At 36.2% G+C, this 26431-nt stretch overlaps 1 protein-coding gene across 1 annotated transcript; it reads left to right on the top strand.

The window, feature by feature from the left end:
- The first annotated feature begins 1760 nt into the window (after positions 1-1760).
- LOC106418057 (WAT1-related protein At1g60050-like) lies at positions 1761-6494 on the top strand. Its single transcript, XM_013858738.3, has 7 exons — positions 1761-3950; positions 4036-4098; positions 4285-4401; positions 4510-4768; positions 4978-5136; positions 5215-5366; positions 5701-6494. Exons 1-7 carry the CDS (start codon positions 3748-3750, stop codon positions 5867-5869), a joined length of 1122 nt encoding a protein of 373 aa, XP_013714192.2. The 5' UTR covers positions 1761-3747; the 3' UTR covers positions 5870-6494.
- Positions 6495-26431: the final 19937 nt, after the last annotated feature.

A 26431-nucleotide genomic window follows, 5' to 3' on the forward strand; every position in this document is an offset into this window, starting at 1 on the left:
TCTTTTGTTAGATTTTTGTATAACTATCGTATTTTTATTTTATGTTATTTAAAGCTTGAATTAGGTATGGACATTCGGATCCTCGGTTCGGGTTTGGATCCCGGGTCCAGATTTTTTGTATCTTAGATATTAGGATTCAATAGAATAATTAGAACTTATCGGTTTGGGATCGGTTCGGATCATTTCGGGTCCGGATCGGTTCGAATCCAGTTGACTAGAAACCAATAATACACGTTATTTTTTTGTTCTTAAAAGTTTTGGGTATTTAGGGCTCGAAAACCCAAAATACCCTAAATCTGAAAATACCCGAAAACCCCTAAAATACCCAAACAATATTCAAATACCCTAACAATATCCAAAATCTTACCAAAAGTCTGACCCAAAGACCTGGAAACTACCCATGATTAAATCCGATTACCCAAATTATATTTTTGAAAATCTAAAATTTTACCCAAAACTCAAAACCATACATGAAAACTCGAACACAAAATTTTTAAAAATGTATGTACTACCAAAAAGATACCAAAACACCCATATATACCTAATAAAAAAATGGGCATTTTGAGTATTCTATCGAATTTTGGGTTCGGTTTGGGTCGGATCCAAAACTCGCATATCCTCCACAATAAAATCTAATGGAGTAAAATGGCATTACTCGTACCCAATCTAAATCAGGTTTTTAATCGGTTCTTGTTGGGTTTTTTTAATCCGGATAAAATACTCAGGCCTAGTTTGAATTGTGCACTCGAATTCGAAATTTGTATGCGTAATTATGGCGCAAAGATTGAAAATGCCATCTAACAGAAAATGGAAAGCAAAACACATTATAAAACCAAGTAATTATTTGTGTATAGCTAATCTAATTCATGAATCTAATTTTTTTTTCTTAGCATCTCATGAATAATTTAACCGATAGCTTTCTTAAATTTAAAATACCATTAACACTCAGTTAAGAATTTTCACAAAGGGTGCGCAAAACATAGCTACCGCCTAATATTCCTATGGCTGTGTAATGAAATAAATCCTAAAGAAAATTCGACTTGACCACTAATGTTTGAAGATCGATAGGCATTGGTTTGGAGTCGGTTTTTGCAACTCGTTCTTAATACGGAGTATTCTTTTATATTTAGGTGGCGATTGGTTTTCCCGCTACCACCCGCAAACGCAGCTTTTGCGGTCGGTAGCGGTTGTCGGCGGTTTGCAACAATCACTCAAATCGCCTTAAACCGCTTCAAACCGCTCCGAATCTCATAAATTCAAAAGCTGGCTCCAGCTAGCGTTTGCGGTTGCGGGCGGTTGCGGGAGGGTAAAATTTTTTTCTTTTTTTTTAAAACAATATATATACAAAGAAAAAATATTTAATAAAAAATTTAAAATTGAAATTATGAAAATATTAAAATATATCTATTTTATTTTAATTAATATTATAAAATTTTATAATAAAAACAATTTCAATAAATTTTCAAAAATTAAAATTATAACTTTCTAAATATAAATTTTATATTTATTATAATTTTATGATTTTTGATATTTTTATAATTATATTAAATGTAAATATTGTTAATTTATTATTTGACTGTTACCGCATTTGGTAGTTAACCAGTCATAAGTCACCCGCAAACGCACCAATTTTTAACCGCAGTACCAGTCGTACAAATCTCTTAAAACCGCTAGAAACCGCAACCGCCCGCATCCACAAACTCCCGCAACCGCAACCGCAACCGCTGCGTTTGAACCAGTCAGGCCCTTAGTCTATACTTTATCATCTTGTAAATGACAATCCAATCTTTATCAATAAATTAGAAATTTCATCAAAAAAAGTCCTAACGAAATCATAAAATGTGCAATAATTATTTTTATTCCACATCATAATCCACATCATAATCCGTACCTATATTTTTATTCTTAGCCTGTTTAAAACAAATTGTGAAGACTGTTACAGATTACTAGATAATATATTTTCCTTTTTCTTCTTCGGCCTCACCATCGTGGGAATGTTTCAAATGTCGTCACCATTAATCCCAACATTAATAACAAGGTGACGTTTCATTCTCCCAACTGCTACGTCAAAAGAAATGCGACTCTTATCGATCAAGAAAAAATCAAAGTCTTAACATTATTTTATCTAGACTTTTTATTGTTATAAAACAATGGTTTGAAAGACCAATATTGAGATTAGGGCTTTCGTATTGTTTTATTTCCGAACTTCACTCTTCAACCTCTGCCTCACGTAATTAATAATTCGATCTATTATATAGTATCAGTGATTTGCTTCAATAAATCTGTAATATGTTCCCATTGTAGATATTTTGTTTTCTTCAATTATGATAAACAACCCCAATTACCTATTTAATAAAAAAGATTTACATAATTTAGTAATGACTTTAAAAAGAACCTTTCATATAAAATTACAGCTTGATTTTTTTAAACTGTAGATTAAGGTTGATCTTGCATAAATTCGTAATTCAACTCTTTTAATTGAGGTCCCAGATTTTTTTTCCAAAAAATGGTATTCTAACAAATAATTCAGGCTAAACTCGGATCAGGCAGTGTATACGTTTCCGGGCTAGTCCACTATTTAGTACTAAGTGCGTTGTTCTTGAGTTCGACCAAATTAGTCGATATGGCTTATAAAAAAAATCAGACAAAACAAAAATTATTTGTTTTAAACATAAATATTTGCATTAGTATTTTGTCCACTAATTAAAAAAAATCGATACATCAACAACTCCAAGGTTTTGTTTGTTTAGAAAAATGCTTACGATAATTTATTTAATAACGTTTTGTATATATAACTAGACTTTACCATATGTTTTTTTCAACAAAAGGCTACTCTAGCCTAAGAAGATTCCGAGTCCGCTAGCTATGACAGCGGAACTGAGTCAACATTAATCATAGCCGATGACAGACTTCTAGAAGCACATGCTAACTAGTTAGCCATTGTGTTTTTTGTCCTTAGAATGTGTGGGATTGTAAAATTTGGGAAAAAACGCTTACATGGGAAAAACTACTCCATATATGTAGTGAAAGTCGGCCATTCTGTTGGTGTAGACACCATCTTCACCAGTTGAGAACAGTCTGTTGCAAACACCACTCTGAAAACTGTAGAGTTTTCATACACTTCATTGCTTAAATCAACGCTTCACATTCGGCATGTAAAAGCGATAGACTTCTACGGTGGCTCTCATCAATATGTTTTTAATAATATTAATATGAAAACCCTATTAGTTAGTATATATAAAGCTCATTAGTTTGCGTAGAATGTGGTTTATAAGCTTTTATAACCAGAATATGTAAGACCAAAAACCAGACTAATTTCCAGAGAACTTGTATGTGATTTATCTTTTCGCAAATATAATTTAAACAGAAGGTCATGTTCTTATGCCGTCCAACAAAATTATTCATATATTATAAGCGTAAGAGCTGAGGCGCATGAACTATTAGCTTTATCTCCTCCCGAAAGGTTAATCAATGACTCCCTCTCTCCACGTCTACATAAACCCTCTTTTTCATTTGGCCTTCCACTCATATGCAAACAAACATATATAAATATAAAATGAAGCCACAAAAGTATTGCATTACAACATAACCCTAACACAGTTGTATGTCGACTTAGTCTCTCATCTTCCCCGAGAAAGAGAGAGACAAAAAACGACTTTTATTGGCCTATACATATTTCGGATATACCTTTTGCCGGTCCTCATACGTGCATTATCGATATATATCAATAAGCTGCAAACACAAAATATGGGATTAATGGAGGCAAGATGGGAAAACATAGTTCCATTTATAGCTATGGCGTTGATGGAGGCATGTACCATTGCACTCACCATCTTGGCTAAGACAGCATTAACCGGTGGCATGAGCCCTTTTGTGTTCATCGTCTATACCAATGCTCTTGGCTCTCTCCTTCTCCTCCCTTACTCGTTCTTCTTCCATAGAGATGAAAGGTAATAAACGTGCATAATCTACATGTGTGCGTCTTTCTTAATTTGAGATGTTTTATGATGATATTTATGTCTATTTCGTCTATAGGGACGACGAACCGTTCCTCACGAAGCCTTCCGTTGTTCGAATCTTCCTACTCGGGTTTACAGGGTTAGTTTAAATCTCTATTACTAGTTCTATGTATATTATACATGCAGTTAAATGTTATATGTCTCTGTTCTTATTTCTCACATATACTGAACAAAAAGGAAATAAATTGAGACCATCTTAGTTTTTTTTGTAATGCAATAATTATAATAGAGTTTAGACGTTTTAATTAATTATTTTCTTGAACAGGGTGTTTCTGTACCAAAACTTGGCATTTTTGGGGCTAAGTTATAGCTCTCCAATTGTGGTATGTGCTATGGGCTTGCAATCACCTGCTTTCTCCTTTTTGCTCTCTATTGCTCTTGGGTAAACTGATATCTTTCACCTCGAATTCAACTTTTTATTACTCTTAAAACTAAATTATAATAAACAATTTTCTTTGATTTTAATATATCTGGAATATAAAATAATCAGGGAAGGAGGGTTAGGGTGGGAATGTAAGAGAACAAGAGGAAGAGTGATAGGCACGTTGATATGCTTCACAGGAGCCTTTGTAGAAGTTATTTACTTAGGCCCTTTTATTAGACCTTCTCCTTCTTCTTGTCCAAACTCCAATTTCCTCACTACAATCTCACACTACTTGACTTTCTTCAAGAACTCTGACAATTGGGCTCTTGGCTCACTCTTTCTAGCATGTGCCACACTCTCTATCTCCATCTGGAATATCATACAGGTAACTTAATTAACGTCTCAAAATTTTAAAAGAATCTTATTCATTGTATTTGAATATACATGTGCGTATGATACGATCAGTTCTTATGTGGTCCATATAAGTTTCTAATTTTTTTCTGCTAACTATATAAGTTTATAATTTGTATATTCTTTTGTATATCTATACAAGTTTCTAATTTGTATATCTTTTGTTGGTTTTTGGTATATCAGTTGGACACCGTCCAGAAATATCCTCAAGTGATGAAAGTAGTGTCTGCCTATAGCTTAGCTGGGACACTACAATGTGCAATCTTCTCAGCGTTCATGGAACCAGACTTAAGTGCATGGAAACTCGAACTTAACATGGATTTCTATCTTATTATTGCCACGGTACATATAAATGATCTTATATCATATGTACTCCTTGATTTGGGATTCTCTAAAGTTAATATATATTTTTATATATAGGGTATATTTGGGAGCATAATAAGAACAAGTGTTCAAGTGAAGTGTTCAAAAATGAAAGGGCCTTATTATGTGCCATTATTTAAGCCATTTGGGATCCTTTGGGCTTCAATTTTCGGCACAAGCTTCTTTGTCAATAGTCTTCACTATGGAAGGTAAGTTACAAAATTATATAAATTATTACAAAGAGAGTCCCCATTACATTATTGATAACGGTTCCTATTTTAATTTCAACTTTGTCTTTTCAATATAGTATTCGGTTTGGATATTTTGTTTTAGAAGTATCATATAGAAATGCTTCAAAATGAATCAAACATTGTGGTTCTAATCCAGATTTTAGCTTAATATTTTTGAAGTTTTGGTTTAGTTTTGATTTTCAGGTTATAATTTGATTGTTTATATTTAAAATAAGTAAAACAGTTGAATTTTATTTGGTTTTCCTATTAATTGTTGATTTTCTGTTTATTATGTTGAACTTCTTGTGAACAGTGTGTTAGGAGCGGCAATAGCAGGAACCGGATATCTATTGATAATGTGGAGTCAAGTTCAAAGAGATGTTCAGAAGGATATGGTGGAGGAAAAAGCTAATCATCAGTTGGATTCAGATGATCAGATAACGCCACTTTTGCTCGGAAATGATGATGTCGATCAAGTTTAATCCAAAAGGATTGTTTGCAGATTAGTTATAATGTGTGTGTATATTAAATATGAAGTAAATCGAAAGAATAAACAAAAAAAAAAGCATACCGTGAAAGAACAGATATATATTATTATATATTGAACTCTTGTTGTAGTTCTTTCTTTATTTGCAAGGAATGTATCAAGAAGTCTATATATTTTAAGGGGATTATGAGTTATACTTTTGATTTTTTTTTTTTTTGGTGGCAACCTCGAGTGTGGAGGACTAGTGAATATATGTCAGTAAGCTGAAACCACTTAAAGGTACATCAATTTGGGTCTCACAATAGTCTACTCCGAAAATTGGTTCATGATCTATCCTGGTTACAAAAGAAAATAAATCATTTACTTTCCTTGAGGCCAAAAACCTAATTCATCTCCTTTTTTTTTAAGAACACTTTGTAAACTTTATAATTTTATAATTTGTAAGCATTTTCTTCATAGATTCTTGTGTTTATTGTGATTATCTTTCAATCTACAGTGTTTATTCTAAACTTAACATGTGTTTAATGATTTATACGGTGATTAGCAAGTAATCGCTTGTTAGATTCATGGGTAAGGTAAATTAGGCTGATTTAGTAAAGATTTAAGATGATTAGTGCTTAATATATAACTAGATTTTGACCCGCACGCCCGTGCGGGTGTATTTTTTTTTAAAATATGATATTATTTACTTTTTATGTTACTATTTAGGGTTGGGCAAAAAACTCGAATTCGAAGAATCGAACTGATCCTAATCCGAATAAGTAGTACTAAATCCGAACCAGAATTGATTAAATATCTGAATTATTCAAAAATTTTGTATTTGAAGAATTGAAACCTAATCCGATCCGAACCGAATTATTTTGGGTATCCAACATATATTTATATACTTATATATATTAATTATTTTTATATTTAATATATATAAAAAACATCCAGAATATATATGATACTTTTAAGTTCGCATAAATGCTTGAAAATATATACAAATAATTAAACGTAAATATCTTAAATAGTTAAAAAATACTCAAAACTCCAAAAATACTCAAATAATTATTAATTCTCTATCCAAATATTTAAACCAAACCTATTTAAATTGGTTATCCAAATCAGAACCAAATCCTCAAAGATCTGAACTCAACACAAAATCCCAAAAAGAACCGAAAACGAACCCGAACGCCCACCCATAATCACTATTATATATATATATATATATCCATATATGTGTTATCATAGGTTACAAAATATGTGTGAACATATAATTAATCGTATTTTATACGTACCATCAAATAAGTTTTCTTATAATTAATAATATTTTATACGTACAATCATATAAATAATCACATATATTATATTTTAAAATTTAATATGAAATAAAAAAACCATAATTTAAGTTGTTGTTTGAAATTGAGCTTTGTATTGTATTTTTATTATATATATTGAAAATATTTTTATAATAGTTATTGGAAAATATGTTAGTAAAAATCAAATTTTGAATATATGTATATTTTTGAATGAATTTTTGATATAAATCAAGTTTAAATTATTATTTTGATTTGAATATATATATCAAGTAAAATAGACTCATTACTTTTTAATATAATGTAATGGACTTTTAATTTTTTTTATTAGCATAAGCCCATTATTTATTTTTCTAACTTACTACTATCCATGTTTCCAAACAATACTATTTTTTTTAACTACTATTCATATTGCCAAACAATCTCATTTTGTACTTGAGTTTTAATAAGATAGATTCTTACTTAATTGGTGTGTTTTATGCTAGATTAAGATTGATAAATCATGAATCTAGTTCATAGGCTGTTTCATGCCCGGTAGGTGCTCGATTCTGTCTGGACCGTTTTAATAAACTATTTAACTCCACGGACATCATTCAGTCTTCTATCAAAACGGAAAATCCCTTATTTTAACTTCTGGTGGTATTAAAGCACAAGATCACATGATTTTGATATGATCCCTCTTTAGATACTCACTTATGCACGAGTGAAATGTTTCAAACCACAACCCATTAGCAACAATTATTTCTAGCCTAAACAAGACCACTTGCTCAGCCCTAATTCTCTTCCAAGAGAAAAAGCCTCTTGAGTGTGGCAGGTCACAGAGATTGCCTTCAAAAAAGGTATATTTTGAGAATTATGTCGGTTCAGCAATGCCTGCCAAATATGTTTGTGTATTAACTTATATGTGTCTCCATAGACAAAGGTTGCCAGAAAAAAAATTGTTTCATACAACATACATATGTCAATAAAGGTTTTTATACGAGAAACAACTTCACTCTCTAATTCATTTTTTTTTCAAAACAATGCAAGCCATCCATTCCCATGACCCGTAGGAGCTTCTAAACAGTAGTTGGCATACATCTCCGACTGAGCTTGCCGGAGAACAAAGTTGTCGGGACTTTTTATCTCTGAGAGGAATATTATGTCAGGAGAAATATGTCTATATGGGTCCGATTGGTAATGGCTGTAGCTTTAAATATTTTGCTGTAGAAAAAAATCTGTAGACTTTTTGCTGTGGCTTTAGATTTTATTGCTGTAGAATTTTATTGAAGCACTAAAAAATTGCTTTGGATATTTGGCTCTGCAGAGCACTTGTACAGCTGTAGGATATTTTAAGAGCTGTGGTTTCAAAAAAAATTTTAAAGCTTGATTGCTCTGAATTTGGTGCTGTGGAAATAAATAGGGCTGTGGACAGCACCTACAGCAACTACCAATCACCCCCTATATCTCCCTCCATCTTTGAACTGTCAAGAGATTCTCCAAATCTTAACAATTCTAATTCGTAATTTTTAAGGAACTAAACTTGGTGGATTCCAAAAATCCACTGTTTTCTTCACTGTTGCTGGAATAATTTGACACGTATGCTGTCCACCAGCAGAACTTTCTCCACGTTACATGGGATACTTGATAGGCCCTGGAGAGTGTATTACAGAAGGAAGAAGAGAGGAGAGGAGGGCATCATTAATGATGACGTGGAGGGAGAAGGCTCAAGTTGAGAAGTTTGTTACAAGTCAGTTACGGACGTTAGGAGAACGAGAAGTATAAATAGAAGTTTGTATTAGTTTGTAAGGAGCTTTTGAGTATATTGTAAACGGATCCTTAGACGTGAGGTCTTGGATATTGGCTTGATTCTCTGAAGTGTAGAGATCAAGAGAGGGAGGTTGGGCGGAACGTTAATAGAATCATACACATTCTCTTATCAATTGGTGCGGTGAGCGTCCCGAACCACGCGAACGAGACGAGAATGACGCGATCGGCGACTCTGGAGGAATCGGTGCAACGAATCGGAGCTCTGGATTCCACCGTCGATGAGTTGCGACGGCGATTCGATAGCTTGGATGAGCGATTCAACAGATTCGTCGCGACAACAGAGATCAATAATCAGTCGACGGAGACGAAGATGGATGCGAGATTCGCGAGTTTGGAATCAACGCTAACTTCGTTCATCACTTCGCTCCAGCAACAAAATCAGCGATCTACACAACCTGAATCAAGCGGCGCCAATCTGAATCAGGTACAGCCACAAACCTTCGAACAATCACGGAGAGAATGTGAGCTAGGTTATCGGCATAATGAGCATAGAAATGATAATCGTAAAGGCTTGTATAAGAAGGTTGAGATGCCGATATTTGCTGGTGTCAATCCGTTCGGATGGATCGCACAAGCAGAGAGGTACTTTCGCGTTACTCAAGCAACACCTGAGTATCAGCTAGAGTTAGCTTCACTCAGTTTAGAAGAAGATGCTTTGTGTTGGTTTAACTACGAGATTGAGTATGGGGACTTTGTGGATTGGTTTGATTTCAAGAGGAGATTGTTGGGCAGATTTGCTGAGTCTTTTGAGAAAACTCCAGGAAAACGACTGTTTAGTATACAGCAAACGGGGTCAATAGCAGAATACGTTCGAGAGTTTCAAGAGTTGGCTTCTCAGGTCAAGCTCGCAGAGGCACATAAGATCGATATATTTTTCAATGGCCTTAAACGAGAAATGAAGGAAGTTATTAAGCTGAAGGAGCCACTTACACTATCTGATCACATCGAAACAGTGATTAAGATGGAAGATAGTGAATTTTGTCGTCTATTCTCGACTGCAAAAGGCCAAGAAAACCGATCTGCGAAACAGACAACAGGATCTTCATTCAGGTCGTCGGCGACTCCAGCAGCTCAGACAGGAAACAACAACAACAAACAGCAAGATACCGGAGTACAATCTACAGCTCAGTCCATGCCACAAAAGAATCAAGTTCGAGTAAGGCTTTCTGATGCAGAATATGAACATAAGAAGAAGAACGGCATTTGTTTCTCTTGTAACGAGAAGTGGAATAAAGCTCATGCGAACAATTGCAAGAACCGACATCTGCAAGTAATGGTGGTAGCACAAGGAAATGAGCTGGAGTTAGTTGACGAAGTATTTCATGATTCTTGTGACGAGATACAGGGTACTACTACGGAGGTTATGGAACTTTCACTATACTCATTTATGGGATGGACTTCTCCTACTACAATGAAGATGACAGGTTGTATTGGCAGTACAAAGGTAGTTGTTTTGATTGATAGCGGAGCGACACACAACTTCTTATCTCCGGCAATCATGGCTAAAGCTCAGTTACAACAAGATGAATCAGCATCGTTTAAGGTGTTGGTAGGTACAGGAATTACAGTAAATGGATCAGGTCTATGCAGAGGAGTCACGTTACAGTTGCAGTCAGTGGTGATCAGAACAGACTTCATCGTGTTAGATCCAGGCAGTGTGGATGTGGTTTTGGGAGTTCAGTGGCTGCGTACGCTGGGCAAATGCGAGGTGAATTGGGAAACGCAAGAGCTTGCTTTTGAGACTCAGAAAGGCAGGGCAACACTTTTTGGGGAACAAATTTTCCAACCTTATGGATCAGCACTACAGTCTATTACTACAGGCATTGAGTTGCAGAGTGCTAATGATGAGAGTTCAGAAAGGGTGTTTTTGGGGTCCAAAGTACCAGAGCAGATTGCTATCTTACTAAGACAATATGAATCAGTGTTTCAAGAACCGACACAGTTACCTCCGGAGCGAGGTTATGAACACAGTATTCGGTTAGTAGAAGGAGCGGGAGCAGTGCGAGTCAGACCTTACCGTTACCCACATGCTCACATGGAAGTCATTGAAAGTATGGTAAAACAAATGTTAGAGTCTGGTGTTATAAGGCCAAGCAGGAGTCCTTATGCTAGTCCCGTATTGTTGGTCAAGAAAAAAGACGGTGGGTGGAGATTTTGTGTTGATTACAGAGGATTAAACAAGATCACGATTCCGGATAAGTTTCCGATACCGGTTATCGATCAACTTTTGGATGAATTACATGGGTCCTTAGTGTTTTCCAAGCTTGATCTACGATCAGGCTACCATCAAATCCGAATGAGTGAAGTTGATATTGAGAAAACTGCTTTCAGAACTCATGAAGGACACTACGAATTTGTGGTCATGCCTTTTGGCCTCAGCAATGCTCCAGCAACATTCCAGTCTCTGATGAATGCTATATTCAAGCCGTTCTTGAGGAAGTTCGTTTTGGTATTTTTTGATGATATACTAGTTTATAGCAAGTCAATGGAAGAACATCATGAGCAGTTGAGGATTGTATTGGAGACACTGAAGCATCACGGATTGTTAGCTAATCATAAGAAATGCCTCTTTGCTCAGGACCATGTTGAATACCTTGGCCACATCATTTCTCATGAAGGAGTATCCACAGATCCTGCAAAGACAGAAGCAATGAAGTCATGGCCTATACCGCGTACGGTCAAAGATCTCAGAGGGTTTTTGGGACTTACATGGTACTATAGACGATTTGTGCTGAGCTATGGAGTAATAGCAAGACCTTTAACAGATCTACTGAAGAAGGAGGGTTTCGAATGGTCGGGAAAAGCTCAACTGGCATTTGATCAATTGAAACAAGCGATGTCGACCGCGCCTGTTTTGAGTTTACCGGATTTTAAAGAGTTATTTGTGATTGAGGCTGATGCATCTGGGTTCGGGCTGGGAGCTGTGCTTATGCAGAATCATCGTCCTATATGTTACTTCAGTAAAGCGTTAACACACAGGGAACAGATGAAACCTATATACGAAAGGGAACTCATGGCTATTGTGTTGGCAGTTCAGCGATGGAAACATTACTTGATGGGGCGGCATTTTGTGGTTTATACCGACCAGAAGAGCTTGAAATTCTTGCTTGAGCAGCGTGACGTCTCTATGGATTATCAAAAATGGCTTACCAAGTTACTGGGATTTGATTTTGAAATCATCTATAAGACGGGTTCTGAAAACAGAGCGGCAGACGGGTTGTCTCGAATTTCGCCTGAGAACAAGTTTGATACAGAAAGATTGTTTTGTGCGTTAACAGTATCATCAAATCTGCAAATGCAGGATATCTTTGAAGAAATAGATTCAGATCCGGGACTTAAACATGAGATTCGAGAGTTCATTCAAGGAAAGAGTGCGAAGAAACACTTGACGGTCATTAAGGGGAGATTATTTTACAAAGGCAGATTGGTTTTACCTAAGACATCAAAGTATATTGGCATTATACTCCAGGAGTATCATGATGGAGTCTTTGGCGGGCATTCTGGTGTGTTGAAAACAATCAAAAGGATACAACGGTTGTTCCATTGGTCTAAGTTAAAAGACGATGTTCAACACTATGTGTCGGAGTGCACTATATGCCAGACCCACAAATACTCTACATTGAACCCTGGTGGTCTGTTACAACCAATACCCATTCCCACAGTGATCTGGTCTGAAATATCTATGGACTTCATTGACAGTTTACCAAAATCAGAGGGATTTACGGTGATCATGGTGGTGGTGGATCGTTTAAGTAAATACGCTCACTTCATAGGATTAAAGCATCCTTACACAGCTACTTCAGTTGCTGAGACGTTTATCCGTGAAATAGTGCGGTTACATGGTTATCCAGCTTCTATTATCTCGGATCGTGACAGAGTTTTTTTGAGTAAATTTTGGAAGGAATGCTTTCGTTTAGCTGGAACATCGCTCAAGTTTAGCACAGCCTATCACCCTCAAAGTGATGGCCAAACCGAGGTGGTGAATCGTTGTCTCGAGGCTTACTTGCGGTGTTTCACGTCTGCTAATCCGAAGCAGTGGCATAAGTATCTGTCATGGTGTGAATATTGGTACAACACCTCGTACCACACATCTATTCACACGTCTCCTTTCAAACTGGTTTATGGTAAGGACCCGCCATCATTACTTCATTATGAAGACGGTTCCACTACTAATTTTGAGTTGGAGAAGATGTTGAAGGAAAGGGATGAGATGTTGAGTCAGGCTAAGGAGTTCTTGTTGAAAACACAGGCTGCTATGAAAGACAGTGCGGATAAACATAGGCGTGATCTTCAATTTGCTGTGGGTTCTTCGGTGTTTCTTAAACTCCGGCCTTACCGTCAGAAAACCTTGTCCAGAACTTTCTGTCCGAAACTTTCAGCCAAGTATTATGGACCTTTTACAGTGTTAGAAAGGATTGGAACTGTGGCTTACCGTCTACAACTACCTCCTGACTGTAAAATTCATCCGGTGTTTCATGTATCACAGTTGAAACCAGTGCTAGGAAAGAATCATACTGTCACGAGCTTGCCAGCAACATTTTCAGATAAGGATGAGTTCATTTTACAACCGGAAGCATTGGCTAGTTATCGCTATGATCCTGAAGGACATTTGGAAGTTTCGGTGCAGTGGAAAGGCTTACCAGAACATGAGACTTCTTGGATGCGTGTACGTGATGTGAAACGAGATTTTCCTGCGTTTGAGCTTGAGGACAAGCTCAGTCTTATTGGGGGGGGGGTAATGATAGGCCCTGGAGAGTGTATTACAGAAGGAAGAAGAGAGGAGAGGAGGGCATCATTAATGATGACGTGGAGGGAGAAGGCTCAAGTTGAGAAGTTTGTTACAAGTCAGTTACGGACGTTAGGAGAACGAGAAGTATAAATAGAAGTTTGTATTAGTTTGTAAGGAGCTTTTGAGTATATTGTAAACGGATCCTTAGACGTGAGGTCTTGGATATTGGCTTGATTCTCTGAAGTGTAGAGATCAAGAGAGGGAGGTTGGGCGGAACGTTAATAGAATCATATACATTCTCTTATCAATACTCTGTCCACCTCTTGAGGCTTTAACATTCTCCTTACTGCAAGGGATGGTGACAGAAGTCACTTTTCTTTTAGGAAATCCATGAACTTGTGCAATCTTTCTTTTCTTTGAACTTGATCCTTGAAGTCCAACATGAGGCGTAGGTGATTTCTTCTTTGCTAGAGGTATATATCCAGACATTTCTTACCAGGGACTATATATACCCCATTCACTTATTGATGCCATAACAACATTTTCCACAAGTCCTGAGCTTTTATACACATAATCTGTACTGCTCACGAGAATGGACCATAGTAAGATGTCTGCTGCTTTGTCCTTCAAATTCCGCAGCAGTCGCCTTTGCATGCAGTCTCTTCCATTTCTCCATTTTCTTCAGCAAATCTTACTTTTTCTCTTCCCGCAACGCTCTCCGTTAGATCAGCACATCTCACATACTATATCACAACTTACCTAAGCTCTTCCTTATCTTAATCAAAGCTTCTTTTAAGTTCTCTTCTTGGATGTGGGATAAAATTCTTGATACTGAGAATTATGAAACCAGCCTTTTAGGCTCCATAATTTATGTCGCAGTTTCTCCGAGTAAATATCCTTTTGGGCAAGGCTTTTGTCCCTTCTCTCAACTATGTCTTTGCTAACTGGATCCACCAAATGAGCGGCTCTTCTCTCAGTTTCAACCCATCTAGAGGAGTGATTATGGTATTCAGATGATTTTCCAGTCAACACTATATGGTCATAACACCTTGAGACCGAACAATGATACGCATCACCTCTAGTATGTCAATAAGGTTGAGATTCCCATCTTCCATCAAGCCTAGCATCCACACGATCATCATGTTTCCTTATAGGACCACACCTACTCCCCATACAACCTTTATCTAGCTCTCTTCGTGAGAGAATCTGACTGTTAGAGTTTCTGGTACCAGCCGTTTTTCTTGAGCCTCTTGAACACTTTCAGACCCATCAAAAATAATTTTCTAGGGGCATCTTTTGTGCTCTATAAAGGGGAAGGTAGCGACTCTTTGGTCCAGCATTAGAATGGGAGCAGTGCTTTTCTAAGTTTTCATACACCAACGTTGATGTCACATCAAACTCTCAAGCGAACTTTTGAAGCCATGATTTCCCACGCCTCAAATGTTCCAAGATCTTCACCAATACTTCTTAGCTTAACTCCAGATCAGAGGTAGACCAGGACCCCTTGAACTTGAATTCAAAAGGGGATTTGAGAAAAAAGGTCTCTATTGTAGACTCCCATTGCAAGAGAATGACCATCCACTTTGCAAGGTCTATTATCAAGGACCTTTTGCAAGTCTCCATGATCTGCAAACCGAGACGGAAAGCAACCTTGACCTAGGTCCACCCTTATTGATCTTGAGCTATACTTCCCGATCAGACATTCCCGGTGAACACAACAGCCAAGGCGGTAAAATTTTATAAACTTTCGACTGTGGATAAAACCCACGTGGATGAATGTACACCGTGAAAAAAAAAGTTTTTAACGTACCTTTTTCCACGCATCAATTTCTTTTTATAATCCAGTTATTCTGTTAAGACAATTATAGAAAATCTTCACAAACGTATACTGGCGCAGTATGTGTAAAACAGCATCAATATCTTCATTTTCTCAAAAAATAAAGAACATCAATATCTTCATTGTAAATCATAAAATTGGGAATATTTGGCAGAAAGAGTATTTTGTCCCCATTCCTGACGTTTGCTAACAACTTGAGCATAAAGCAGAGTAGACATAACGAAACAATATCATTGGGGCATGCATAGATAAAAACATCTACGGTTCGGAAAACAAAGAAAGATGATTACACCTCACCTGAACTTTACTTGTCGAATGATTATTCTTACTCAGCTTTGTATTCAAACCCCACAAAAGTTAATTATATAGATACAATAAAATATACTACTAAAACAAATTAAATATATAGTGATTGATAGTGGAATAATAAAATTCGTGATGAGGACATTCCGGGTCGAATTCAACGACTACCCTAGTTTAGTCTCTGCGTAGCTACCTTTGTAATCAGAGTTTACAGCATAATTATTTGAAACCACTTCTACTTTACTCTTATATAAAATATGTATTTATTTATACACACAACAATACAAAAAGTTATTAAAAACAAACAAACAAACAATAATACAACATGTTGGAGTGCATGTCTGTTAGGATTGATAATTATATATACAATAATACACATTGTATCATGTCATCAAATTATACATGATCAAAAGTTCAGTGAAGCTAAATCAACACTAAATAAATTGTTGGATTTTTTTACTCAGTCAACTAATGTGACAATGAAAGTAGAATCTATTTTTAAACTTAACTCGGTTGTGGATTGCGATGTTCAATTAAATCGATGTAGTGAACAAACTTGAATATGAAGTTACAATCGTCAAAGACATTTATTAAGTTGAGAAACAAATTAAAACCCTCCCAACACCTTCACATGGCGCACACACACTCTATGGCCGTTGTATCAGATCATTTGTACACACATGTCAACAAATTAATTTGTAAATATTAGCTAAATCCTCGGAATTTCAATTTGTTCTTTTGTTAAGTACTCCTATATATTTAATTATCCAAATATTTTTCACCTACAAGTCCAAGATGCTCTGGAAAGTAGCTGGTTTTGTTTGTGTTTAACGAAAGTAAGAGATTATTATAATTTACGATGTTGGGTGGATGAAGAACAAAAAGACATATTTTGCGATCCAAAATCTTGATTGCTTGCGTGTTCGTCGCCGTACAAGCGTAAACGTGATTAGGTCTCCGTATATAGGCAAATCTGAATTTTAACTTTAGTTATTAATCTTTTTTACGAAAAAAAATTGAAGAAAATTAATGAATGAGATATTAGGTAGGGTCGTAGGGATGTATGTATCTCAGAAGGAGCACCCTTTTTTTTTTTTTCCCAATTAGTTTTATTAAAAGGCCAAGCCCAGTAAAACATTCTGAATTACAAAACAAAAGCCCAAAAACGACGGGCACAAAAGCGGAAAGGAAATGGGCTAGGCCCAAACTTCTAAAGACCGGAACTACCGCCCCAAACGTCGACACCATCGATACCATCGTGCCCACGTGTCTAAATCACAAACCCGGAAGACACGCGTCACTCCATCTCTTCACCTTCACAACCACCGGCGACCTCAACGGCGTTTCACCGGAATCACCCCTGAACCATCATCCTTCATCGCATCCGGAACACACCGGAGCCCATGAGCTACATCCATCTTCACCGCAACCGCATCAGCTCGTGTCTTCTTTATCAGAGAGAGTCAATCGCAAGAGCAAGATCTCATCCACCACCATTCGAGCATACACAGAGCAAAAGCATCGCGCAGACCATAAAACAACTTTCATCGGAGAGCTTCTCTCGCTCTACGACGAGAGCTCAAGCCACCGAATCCAACTCGACACCGCAATAAGAAGAACAAATATAATGACACAACCCTAAAACAGATCTAGAAAAAACAAAACCGAAGAGGCAAGGAGAGGAAAACCTTCACCCCTCGGGGACCAAACCGGAGACCATTGGAGCTTTAGAAGCCTCCACCTTCCCGGGATCTTTGCCGGCGACGCGAAGCTGAGAAAGCCTCCACCTTCCCGGAACCTTAGTCGGCGACTACAGAGCTATAAAAGCCTCCATATCCCGGAGCAGATACTGAACTCGAAAGCTGGCTGTCACGTCGAACCATCGTCCTACCTCCTCACCGCGAAGCCAGAGGGAGATGAGTTACCGCCGTTCAAAAACCCCCCACGAGCGGCCTTTCCCGGAGCAAAACCCTAGCCCAGATCCGCTAGTATATCGGAGCGAGACCACAGATCGGAGCACACAGTCAGAGGACTGGACTGAATAAACCAAACGGGAACCTCCGGCGCCGGCACGCGCTCGGACGCGCCACCGGACGCCGGGGTTTCCTACACACACGCTCTCTCTTCTCTCTTCTCTTGAAAGGGACGCTTTTCTTGTTCCGAAGGAGCACCCTTTTTAATTTTAATTTTTTCTTTTGGTGAAAATTTTTAAGTTTAATTTAAATTTTTGTTGTTCCAATTTTTATTATGATTTGAAGGACAAACCTAATCACTATTCATGAGTCATTCTTTACTATACATTCTTTGTTATTCTAACATCATTTTAAAATATATTAATTTTAATTTATTATCTTATTAAGTTTCTAATTTTAATTTCTTAGTATGTTACACATATTGAAATTGCTCTATGCTCTTATATATAACGGAAACATTTCGGATTTTCACTTGCTTAGTTTTTTTTTTTAAGTGTGTATTTCATAATATCACTATAAACAACTCACAAAATTACCTAGGAATCATTTTTGAGGGATAATTCACACACTTTACAAATTGTCTGTTAAAATCTCCGATAGATTTTAATCTTCAACCAAAATTCTAATAAAATTCATTAACCAACCATTTATAACGGAATTAACTCTTCGTTTACTTTTAAACCATAAAGGAATTAATCTGTATTGTTGGTCTATACTATGGATCATATTTTCAGTTGTAAATTACTAGTTCTACATGTGGTTAGACTTAGACAGCGTGGATCTCTAAAGTAACCATGTTTGCTTATCATCGGTAGGCCAGTCCACAGAAACAGAATTAATCGGACTTCAACTTGGACACTTCTTATATTTAATTACTAGCTAATGAGCAGGAATGAAAAGCCGATAAATCAATTATGTTTTATGTCTCATATACAAATTTAAAGATATAATAATAGTCTGTCAATTTGTAAGGTGCACTTTTCCTTAAAAGTAAATTTAAAATTTTCCACATATCCAGAATACCTCAAAATTAATAAAAAAGAGTAAAACATTTTTTCAATTCAAGCGATTCATACTTTTCTCAGCTAAAGATTACGTCTACGTAAAAGAGGTAATAGGTTCAACTTCTCCTTTTAACTTTTTCTTCCCACCTGTTCACTTAGCAACTAAATATTTATTTATTTGAGATTCTTTTTTAGATCAAGTGAAATTATACCCTCCTTTTTTGTAAAAGAAAGTGAAATTATACTTCACTCCATAAATTTTGTCCTTACATTATTATTATTATTATTATTATTATTATTATTATTATTATTATTATCGATTAACAACGTTTTTACATTTTTTTTCGTTCACCCTCCCGTCTTTGTATTCTTGCTAAATTAAGGGTCCGAATATTAACTGCAGTTTTCGTAATATAAGAGGGACGGAATTGAAGTGCGGTACGGTCCAACTGCGGTTCATGCGTTTTGCGGGATAATTGTGGATTTCATTAAAAAAATAGTGCAGTTTTGATAAAAAATTGTGCGGTTTTGATAGAAATAATGTAAAATAAATATACTGACACGATAAAAATTATTTTTTAAATGATAATGTCATAATATTTTTAATAATATTTTAAATTAATTTGCAATAAAAATTCTAATATATATATATATATTTTGTTAATATAAATTTAACTACTAAAATTATTTGAAATAAAAATACCAACTAAAATAATTATTTTTTCTAGTATAATTCAAAAGGTTTTTAACACAACATGTAATCTTATAAATTAATGAATCAGGGTTCAACTGGTCGGTCCTATTCAGTTTTCCAAGACAATGATTAAAATTAATGTTTTGAAAACTCGACCAAACATTGATACGACATTCAATGGTCGAACCTGACGAACCGGTAATATAATTTTAAATTAAATACTATCTATATATATATGTATAACTATAAAATTATTTTGATAAAACTCTATATGATTGTCAGAATCTAAAAATAATAGGGGTGATTGGTTGGACTATAAGAGCTAACTTTAGTTTTAATATTAATCTATAGCCTTTAAATCACTATTCATGTTTTATCTTGTTTTTTTTAAAACTACTACAAAAAATAATAAAATGGCTGTAAAAGTTTTATTTTCTAAAACTCTATTTTTTTATTGTAGAAAATATATTATTGTAGCAATCAATTTTACAGCTACATTACTTACAGCTAAAACAAAAAAAATTCCAGCCTAAAATTTACATTAAATTTTTACAGTTACAGTCCAACCAGTCACCTTTAATATTGGTGAAAATATTTTGCAATACAAAATAAATAGTTGATTAAAACAAAAACATGTAAAAAATATATGAAAATAAATAAATTAATGCTATTTGGATAGATTTATTTGTATAATTAATTAAATTCTCTATTTTTATTTTCTGAAATAAAGAAAAAGATTTATTGTTTAAAATGAGTTATGAAGAAAAGGAAATTAAAGTAGTGTGAACGTAAACATTGTTTCTATTAAAATATAACTTTTATCTACCAAAAAAAAATTAAAATATAACTTTTTATACTGTTGGAGTGCGTTTTTTAAATAAAGCTATCAGATGCCTAGCGGTTTTGCGGTTTTCGTATTTTTTTTCTTGAAAACCGCACTTTCTTAACAAGAATTGTGAATGGTAAATAAAATGCGGTTTTGTAAATTCCGCAATGAAAACCGCGAATCACATGTCGCCATTCTCAACCTAAGTGTCAAGGAATAAGTAAGAAGACAACATCTTCTTAACTTATTACAACTCTTGTTATTAGTACTCCACTGAATACATATATCATTTGCTTTCGGATAAATGGATAATGTGATTCTAAAACTATTATTAGGCGTCTTTAGGGGTGTCAAAATACGTCATTACTCATTGGTTAACCCAACCCAAGTTCACCCATTAACCCAAATGAACTGTTTATTTTTGATCCAATGAGTTCATGGGTTAACAGTTTAATTGTTTAACAGTTTAATGGGTTAACAAATTAATGGGTTTATTGGGTTGAGTCAACTATGATTCATTTTGTTTTCAATTAAGAAAAGCATAAGTAAACCACCAAATTCTAAGGTTTGATAGAATTGGTAAATCATGAGTTTTTCTAAAGTTCAATCATTTATTCGGTGGTAAAATGAGTTTTTCGCCAAAACCGCAAAAAATAAGTTTTTCTACTAAAACCGCGAAAATACGTTTTTCTACCAAAACCGCAAAAACGCGTTTTCCCGCCTAAACCACAAAAACGCATTTTCCCGCCAAAACCATAAAACACATTTTTCCGCCAAAACTACAAAAACTCATTTTTCCGCAAAACCACGTTTCCCGCCAAAACTGCAAAAACACATTTTTTCCGCCAAAACCGCAAAAACGCAATTTCTCGCCAAAACTGAAAAACCAGTTTTCCCGTAAAAACGCGTTTTCTCGCCAAAACCGCAAAACCGCGTTTTCCCGCCAAAACCGCAAAAATGCATTTTCCCGCCAAAACTGCAAAAATCAGTTTTCCCGCAAAAACACTTTTTCTCACCATAACCGCAAAAACGCGTTTTCCCGCCAAAACCGCAAAAACACATTTTTCCGCAAAACCGCAAAACGCAATTTCCCGCCAAAACTGCAAAAATCAGTTCTCACAAAAATGCATTTCCCACCAAAACCGCAAAAACGCGTTTTCCCGCCAAAACCACAAAACACGTTTTTCCGCCAAATCTGCAAAAACGCGTTTTACGCTAAAACTTGTTTTCCCGCCAAAACTACAAAACGAGTTTTTCCACCAAAACCGCAAAATACGTTTTTCCGCCAAAACCACTTAATGCGCTTTCCCGCCAAAATTGGAAAAACTCATTTTCCCGCAAAAGCACATTTTTCCGCCAAAAGCACAAAAAGCGTTTTTCCGCCAAAACTACAAAAAACTCATTTTTCCGCAAAAATCCGCAAAAATGTGTTTTTCCGCCAAAACTCCAAAACTCATTTTCCCGCCAAAACTGTAAAACTCGTTTTCCCCGCCAAAACCCAAAAACGTGTTTTTCCGCCAAAACCGCAAAAACACATTTTCTACTAAAACCACAAAACGCGCTTTCCCGCCAAAACTGCAAGAAGTCATTTTCCCGCAAAAACGTGGTTTCCTGCCTAAATAGCAAAAACTTGTTTTCCACAAAAACCACAAAACGCGTTTTCCCGCCGAAACTGCAAAAACTCATTTTCCGGCAAAAATGCGTTTTTCCGCCAAAACCACAAAAAACATTTTCTCATTTCGATCAACTTAGTCTTAACTTAAAAATAATTCATTATAAAGATGTTGGGTTGATGGGTCAACCATTAACCCATCTAACCTATTTAATTTAATGGGTCATGGGTCAACCCAACATATTTAATAAATAGGTTGGGTTGACCCATGACCCATTAACAGTAAACCCATTTGGGTTATGGGGTGGGTTGACCAATTTTGACACCCCTAGGCGTCTTGTAAGTATTAATTGATAACCTCAGTTAAAAAGTACCATAAACTATACTCCCTCCGTTCTTTAATGATAGTCTTTTTAGAAAAAAAGTTTGTTTCAAAAAGATGTATTTTTTGTGTTTTCTATGAAAAATTGTAAATTTCAAGAAAATTAATTGACTTTATTGAATTACTATTGGTTAAAAATTATTGAGAATTGAAAATTACAGAAAACGATATATTTATTATGGTAGTTTAATGTGTTTTTTTAATATGTGTGAAAATACTAAAAAACAACGGGAAATTTGCCAATATGGAACTAAATCTCTAAAGTATTGTCTCCTTAGAACTAAATTCTCTAACCTTGTCCGTATAGAATTAATTCTTGTCCCCTTAGAACTAATACTGTGTGAATCTACTATTTTGTCCTTTTCTTTATAAAATAGTTAATAAAATTTTAAAAACTATATGAATTAAAAAGGAAATACTTAATTAAATAAAAATAGGGTTATTTTTTCCCAACTCTCGGTCCCGTTCTCTCCGACTCTCTTTCCCAATCGAGAGACGATTTCTTTCTCGCCGGCGACACCTTCCGCCTCTGAGATTCTTGGTTCGTCGGAGAGCTTCAACGAGGAGTCACATCGCTTCTCCCTCCTCCTTCTTGCATATTTCCTCTGTTAGTGCCACCGGTTAGATTGTCGTTCTTATCTCCGCCGCCGCAGACGATCGAAGCTGCTCAAGCTCGGGAGTAGCTTCTCCTCCCCGATTAAGGACGATTAGTTGTTTTCTTTTGCTCTTCCTTCATCTCGGTTCTGACAATTTGAAGGTTAGGCTTTGAAATCCCCTTTACGATTTTGCTTTTTTTTTGTTTGTTCTTTATGTTTATTTGCATGTACTACAAATTGTACTAGATAGAGAGTTAGTTTAAAACACAAATCGAAACAAGTTTATGGTTTTCAGATGCGGAATGTGGTTGAGTGGGGTGTGAGATTGACTTGTTGTTGAGGTGATTTTGAGTTCTAGTTTGTTTGGTATCGGCTTTATTAAGGTTTAGAATTCATAATAGACTTGAAAAAGCTAATGACTTTGACATGCTTTAGACATCGATTTTACATACTTGTTTTGGGATCGAGTTTGTTATTTGAATTGAATTTGTCGATAGTGTGTAGTCTTTTGTTATTCATTTGGTGCGTAGCTTTGACTCTGTTTTATTTTAGAGGAAAACACATTTTCTAGTTGATTATATTTTGTTTCAATTTGTGTTTCTAAGTAGTTTTGAATTGTAAAAAACTAGTTAAATGTGAGATGGTTATATTTGGTTCGCTGTTAACTTATGGAATTCATGTTTTTTAGGAATGACTCACCAGTTTCCTAAACGCATTCTTCAAGAAGGTGCTGAGACGCAGATGGATAAGAATAACAACACATGTAGAAGGACGCTTCTGAAGGCGGTAAAGGTGGCTCTGAAAGATGAGTATGAGGAAGTTTTGAAAGACCCTGTCTTCGGGCCTCTTCTGGCGATCATAGAGAACAACCTCATCTACTCAGGGAAGATTATTCACAGCTTCATGTGCAAGCAGCTCAGGGTTTCCAAGCTTCACGAGCTGTGGTTTATTTTTGCGAAAAGGCCTCTTAGATTTTCTATGCAAGAATTTTATGCTGTGACTGGATTGAAATACAAAGAGGAACCCGATGTAGACTTCATTAACTGGAAGGCGGTAAAGGTGGCTCTGAAAGATGAGTATGAGGAAGTTTTGAAAGACCCTGTCTTCGGGCCTCTTCTGACTGGACGCATTTCGATTGGGAAGTTGAGTCTTTGCCTGCACATATGGACCTTTCTGATTCAGAACAAGATGAACCGGCTGATGTTGCAGAAGAACCGTCAGCTGTTGCAGAGGAACCGACTGTAGTTGCAGGGGAACCGGCTGTTACTGCGAAAAGAGGCAAGCGCAAGCTAATTGATCCTGGTGCCGAGTCTCGAAAGAAACAACTGCTTTGTCAACGTGCGGCTGAACACAACAGTGGGGTCTCTAGTGAAATGAAGACCTTCATTGAAGGTTTGTTCACCGCTTCTTTCAACTCTTTTAAGGAAGTGGTGCAGAAGGACATACATGAGCGTTTTGACAACGTTGCCAATGAGGTGGCTCAACTCAAGGAACAAGTGTCTCAGCTTAAGGGTCTATCGGAAACAGTGGGAAAAGGCAACACATCTGAGATTCTCTCTCCTTCAGCAACAATTGGAAAAGACCAAGGACCATCATCTCATAGTACGGGTCCTCCCGCAGCAAAAGGAAAAGGCAAGGCATCTGCAAATGTGGATCCTCCTCCGGTTCGTCGTAGCCCTCGGCCAGTAAGAGAGGTAACCAAAAAATGAAGCTTTGTGTATTTTGCTATGTCGACTCTTTTGATGTAATGTCCTTGTATTTTAATATGTAATATATCGGCTTGTATGAACTAATGATGATGACCTGTGGGATTGACTATTTTGTAATGTACTTTTCTATATTTTGCTATGGACTGTCTTTTTAGTATTAATGTTATGCTTGTTTTTATTAACAGGATGTTCAAACTGATGAAAATGAAATGATGGATTTTTTGAAGAATTTGACCAAATCAGCGAAATGTGTAGATAAGGGGACCCAAGACTCTTTACAAGAAGCCATGGGAAACCTTTCTCAAGCATCTCATGTTAAAGGTTTTGATCCTTCACAACATCTGGATGGTGATGAACCAGCTGACTTTGCCACTCCACTGTCTTCGTTTAAGCCTGCGGATTGGAGACCACCTACTCTGAAAGACGTGGACTCACTTGAGGACCGGATACATGATCCTGATTACTCACTAGTGTTTGTCCCTGAGGCATTATGGGGCAAACTTGTTGACTGGACCAAAACTTTCAAGTAAGTTGATATTTTTAAATTTTTTTAACAATTCTACCATTTTGATACTGAATTTTGTAATGCAGAGAACTAAAAATTGGACCATCTATGCTCACAAATGAGTTAGTATCTCGTGTCGTCGGACCTTCAGAGTGGCTCCTGAATAAGGTCAGTTATTACCTTGTTCCTTTTTATTTTGTGTACACAAACTTACAGTCTTTTATCAAATTATGCAGGAAATTGATGGTATGATGTGGTTATTCACTGAGAGGACTTCCTTGCGGCGATGGTTTCCAAATAAAGTAGCCTTCATGACATGCTTGTTCAGTAATCAAATTACGAACTCTTACAACGAGTATAAGAAGGACAAGAACAAATTCAAAGTGGGCGGACTGCTACAACAGTACGGCATTGGCGAACTTCCAGCACACGGACGAACAAGACTAATGTGGGATCTTGATGTTAACCGCATGTATGTCCCCCTAAATGTTGGTAAGCACTGGATCTCTATGTGCGTCAACTTTGTTACTCGGTCGATAGAGGTCTTTGACTGTGAGGGACTGAGACACCCCGGTGCAGTGGAGCCATTTGCAGTTCTCATCCCTAGAATTGTCAAAGCCATTCAGTCTTCTAAGAGTCGACAGTATCAAGTCAAGCAGTATACCGTCTCCTACGTCTCAATGCCCTTCTTATTGAACAAAAGTAGCAGTTACTATGGAGTATATGCCTTGAAGCACATTGAATGCCATCTTCTAGGCTTGGACTTTTCCCTGGTGAATGACAACAACATTCGTGAACCGCGGCAGAAGATTGCTTATGACCTATGGGAAGCTGCTATTGATCCTCTCCTTATTGAAAGGATGGCAAAATTCACTCTCCCGAAGACAATTTCAAGTGCTCTAGTGGAACTTGAATAAAATTCTTTCTGTTATGACTTGTGTAGGAAGTATATTGTTATTTGGTGATTTTATTTGACTCTTTTAGTTACCATTTTACTCCTTTAGTTACTACCTTATTTCACTGTTTTATTTGACTCTTGAAGTTGCTTTCTCTTTACTTTTTAGGTGACAATATGAAACCCTATCTATACCCTAAATGATTGTTATGCGATGTCCTAATTCTTATCAAAACATAACCGAAATCTAAACCTATCTATACCCTAAATGGCATTAAAGTAGGACAAACTATATTAAACCTTATACCTTAAATGACACTAAAGAAGACAAACGATTTCAAACCCTATACCCTAAATGACACTAAAATACCACAATCTATTTGGT

Source organism: Brassica napus, chromosome A9 (genome assembly GCF_020379485.1).
Source record: "Brassica napus cultivar Da-Ae chromosome A9, Da-Ae, whole genome shotgun sequence".
NCBI classification, from domain to species: domain Eukaryota; kingdom Viridiplantae; phylum Streptophyta; class Magnoliopsida; order Brassicales; family Brassicaceae; genus Brassica; species Brassica napus.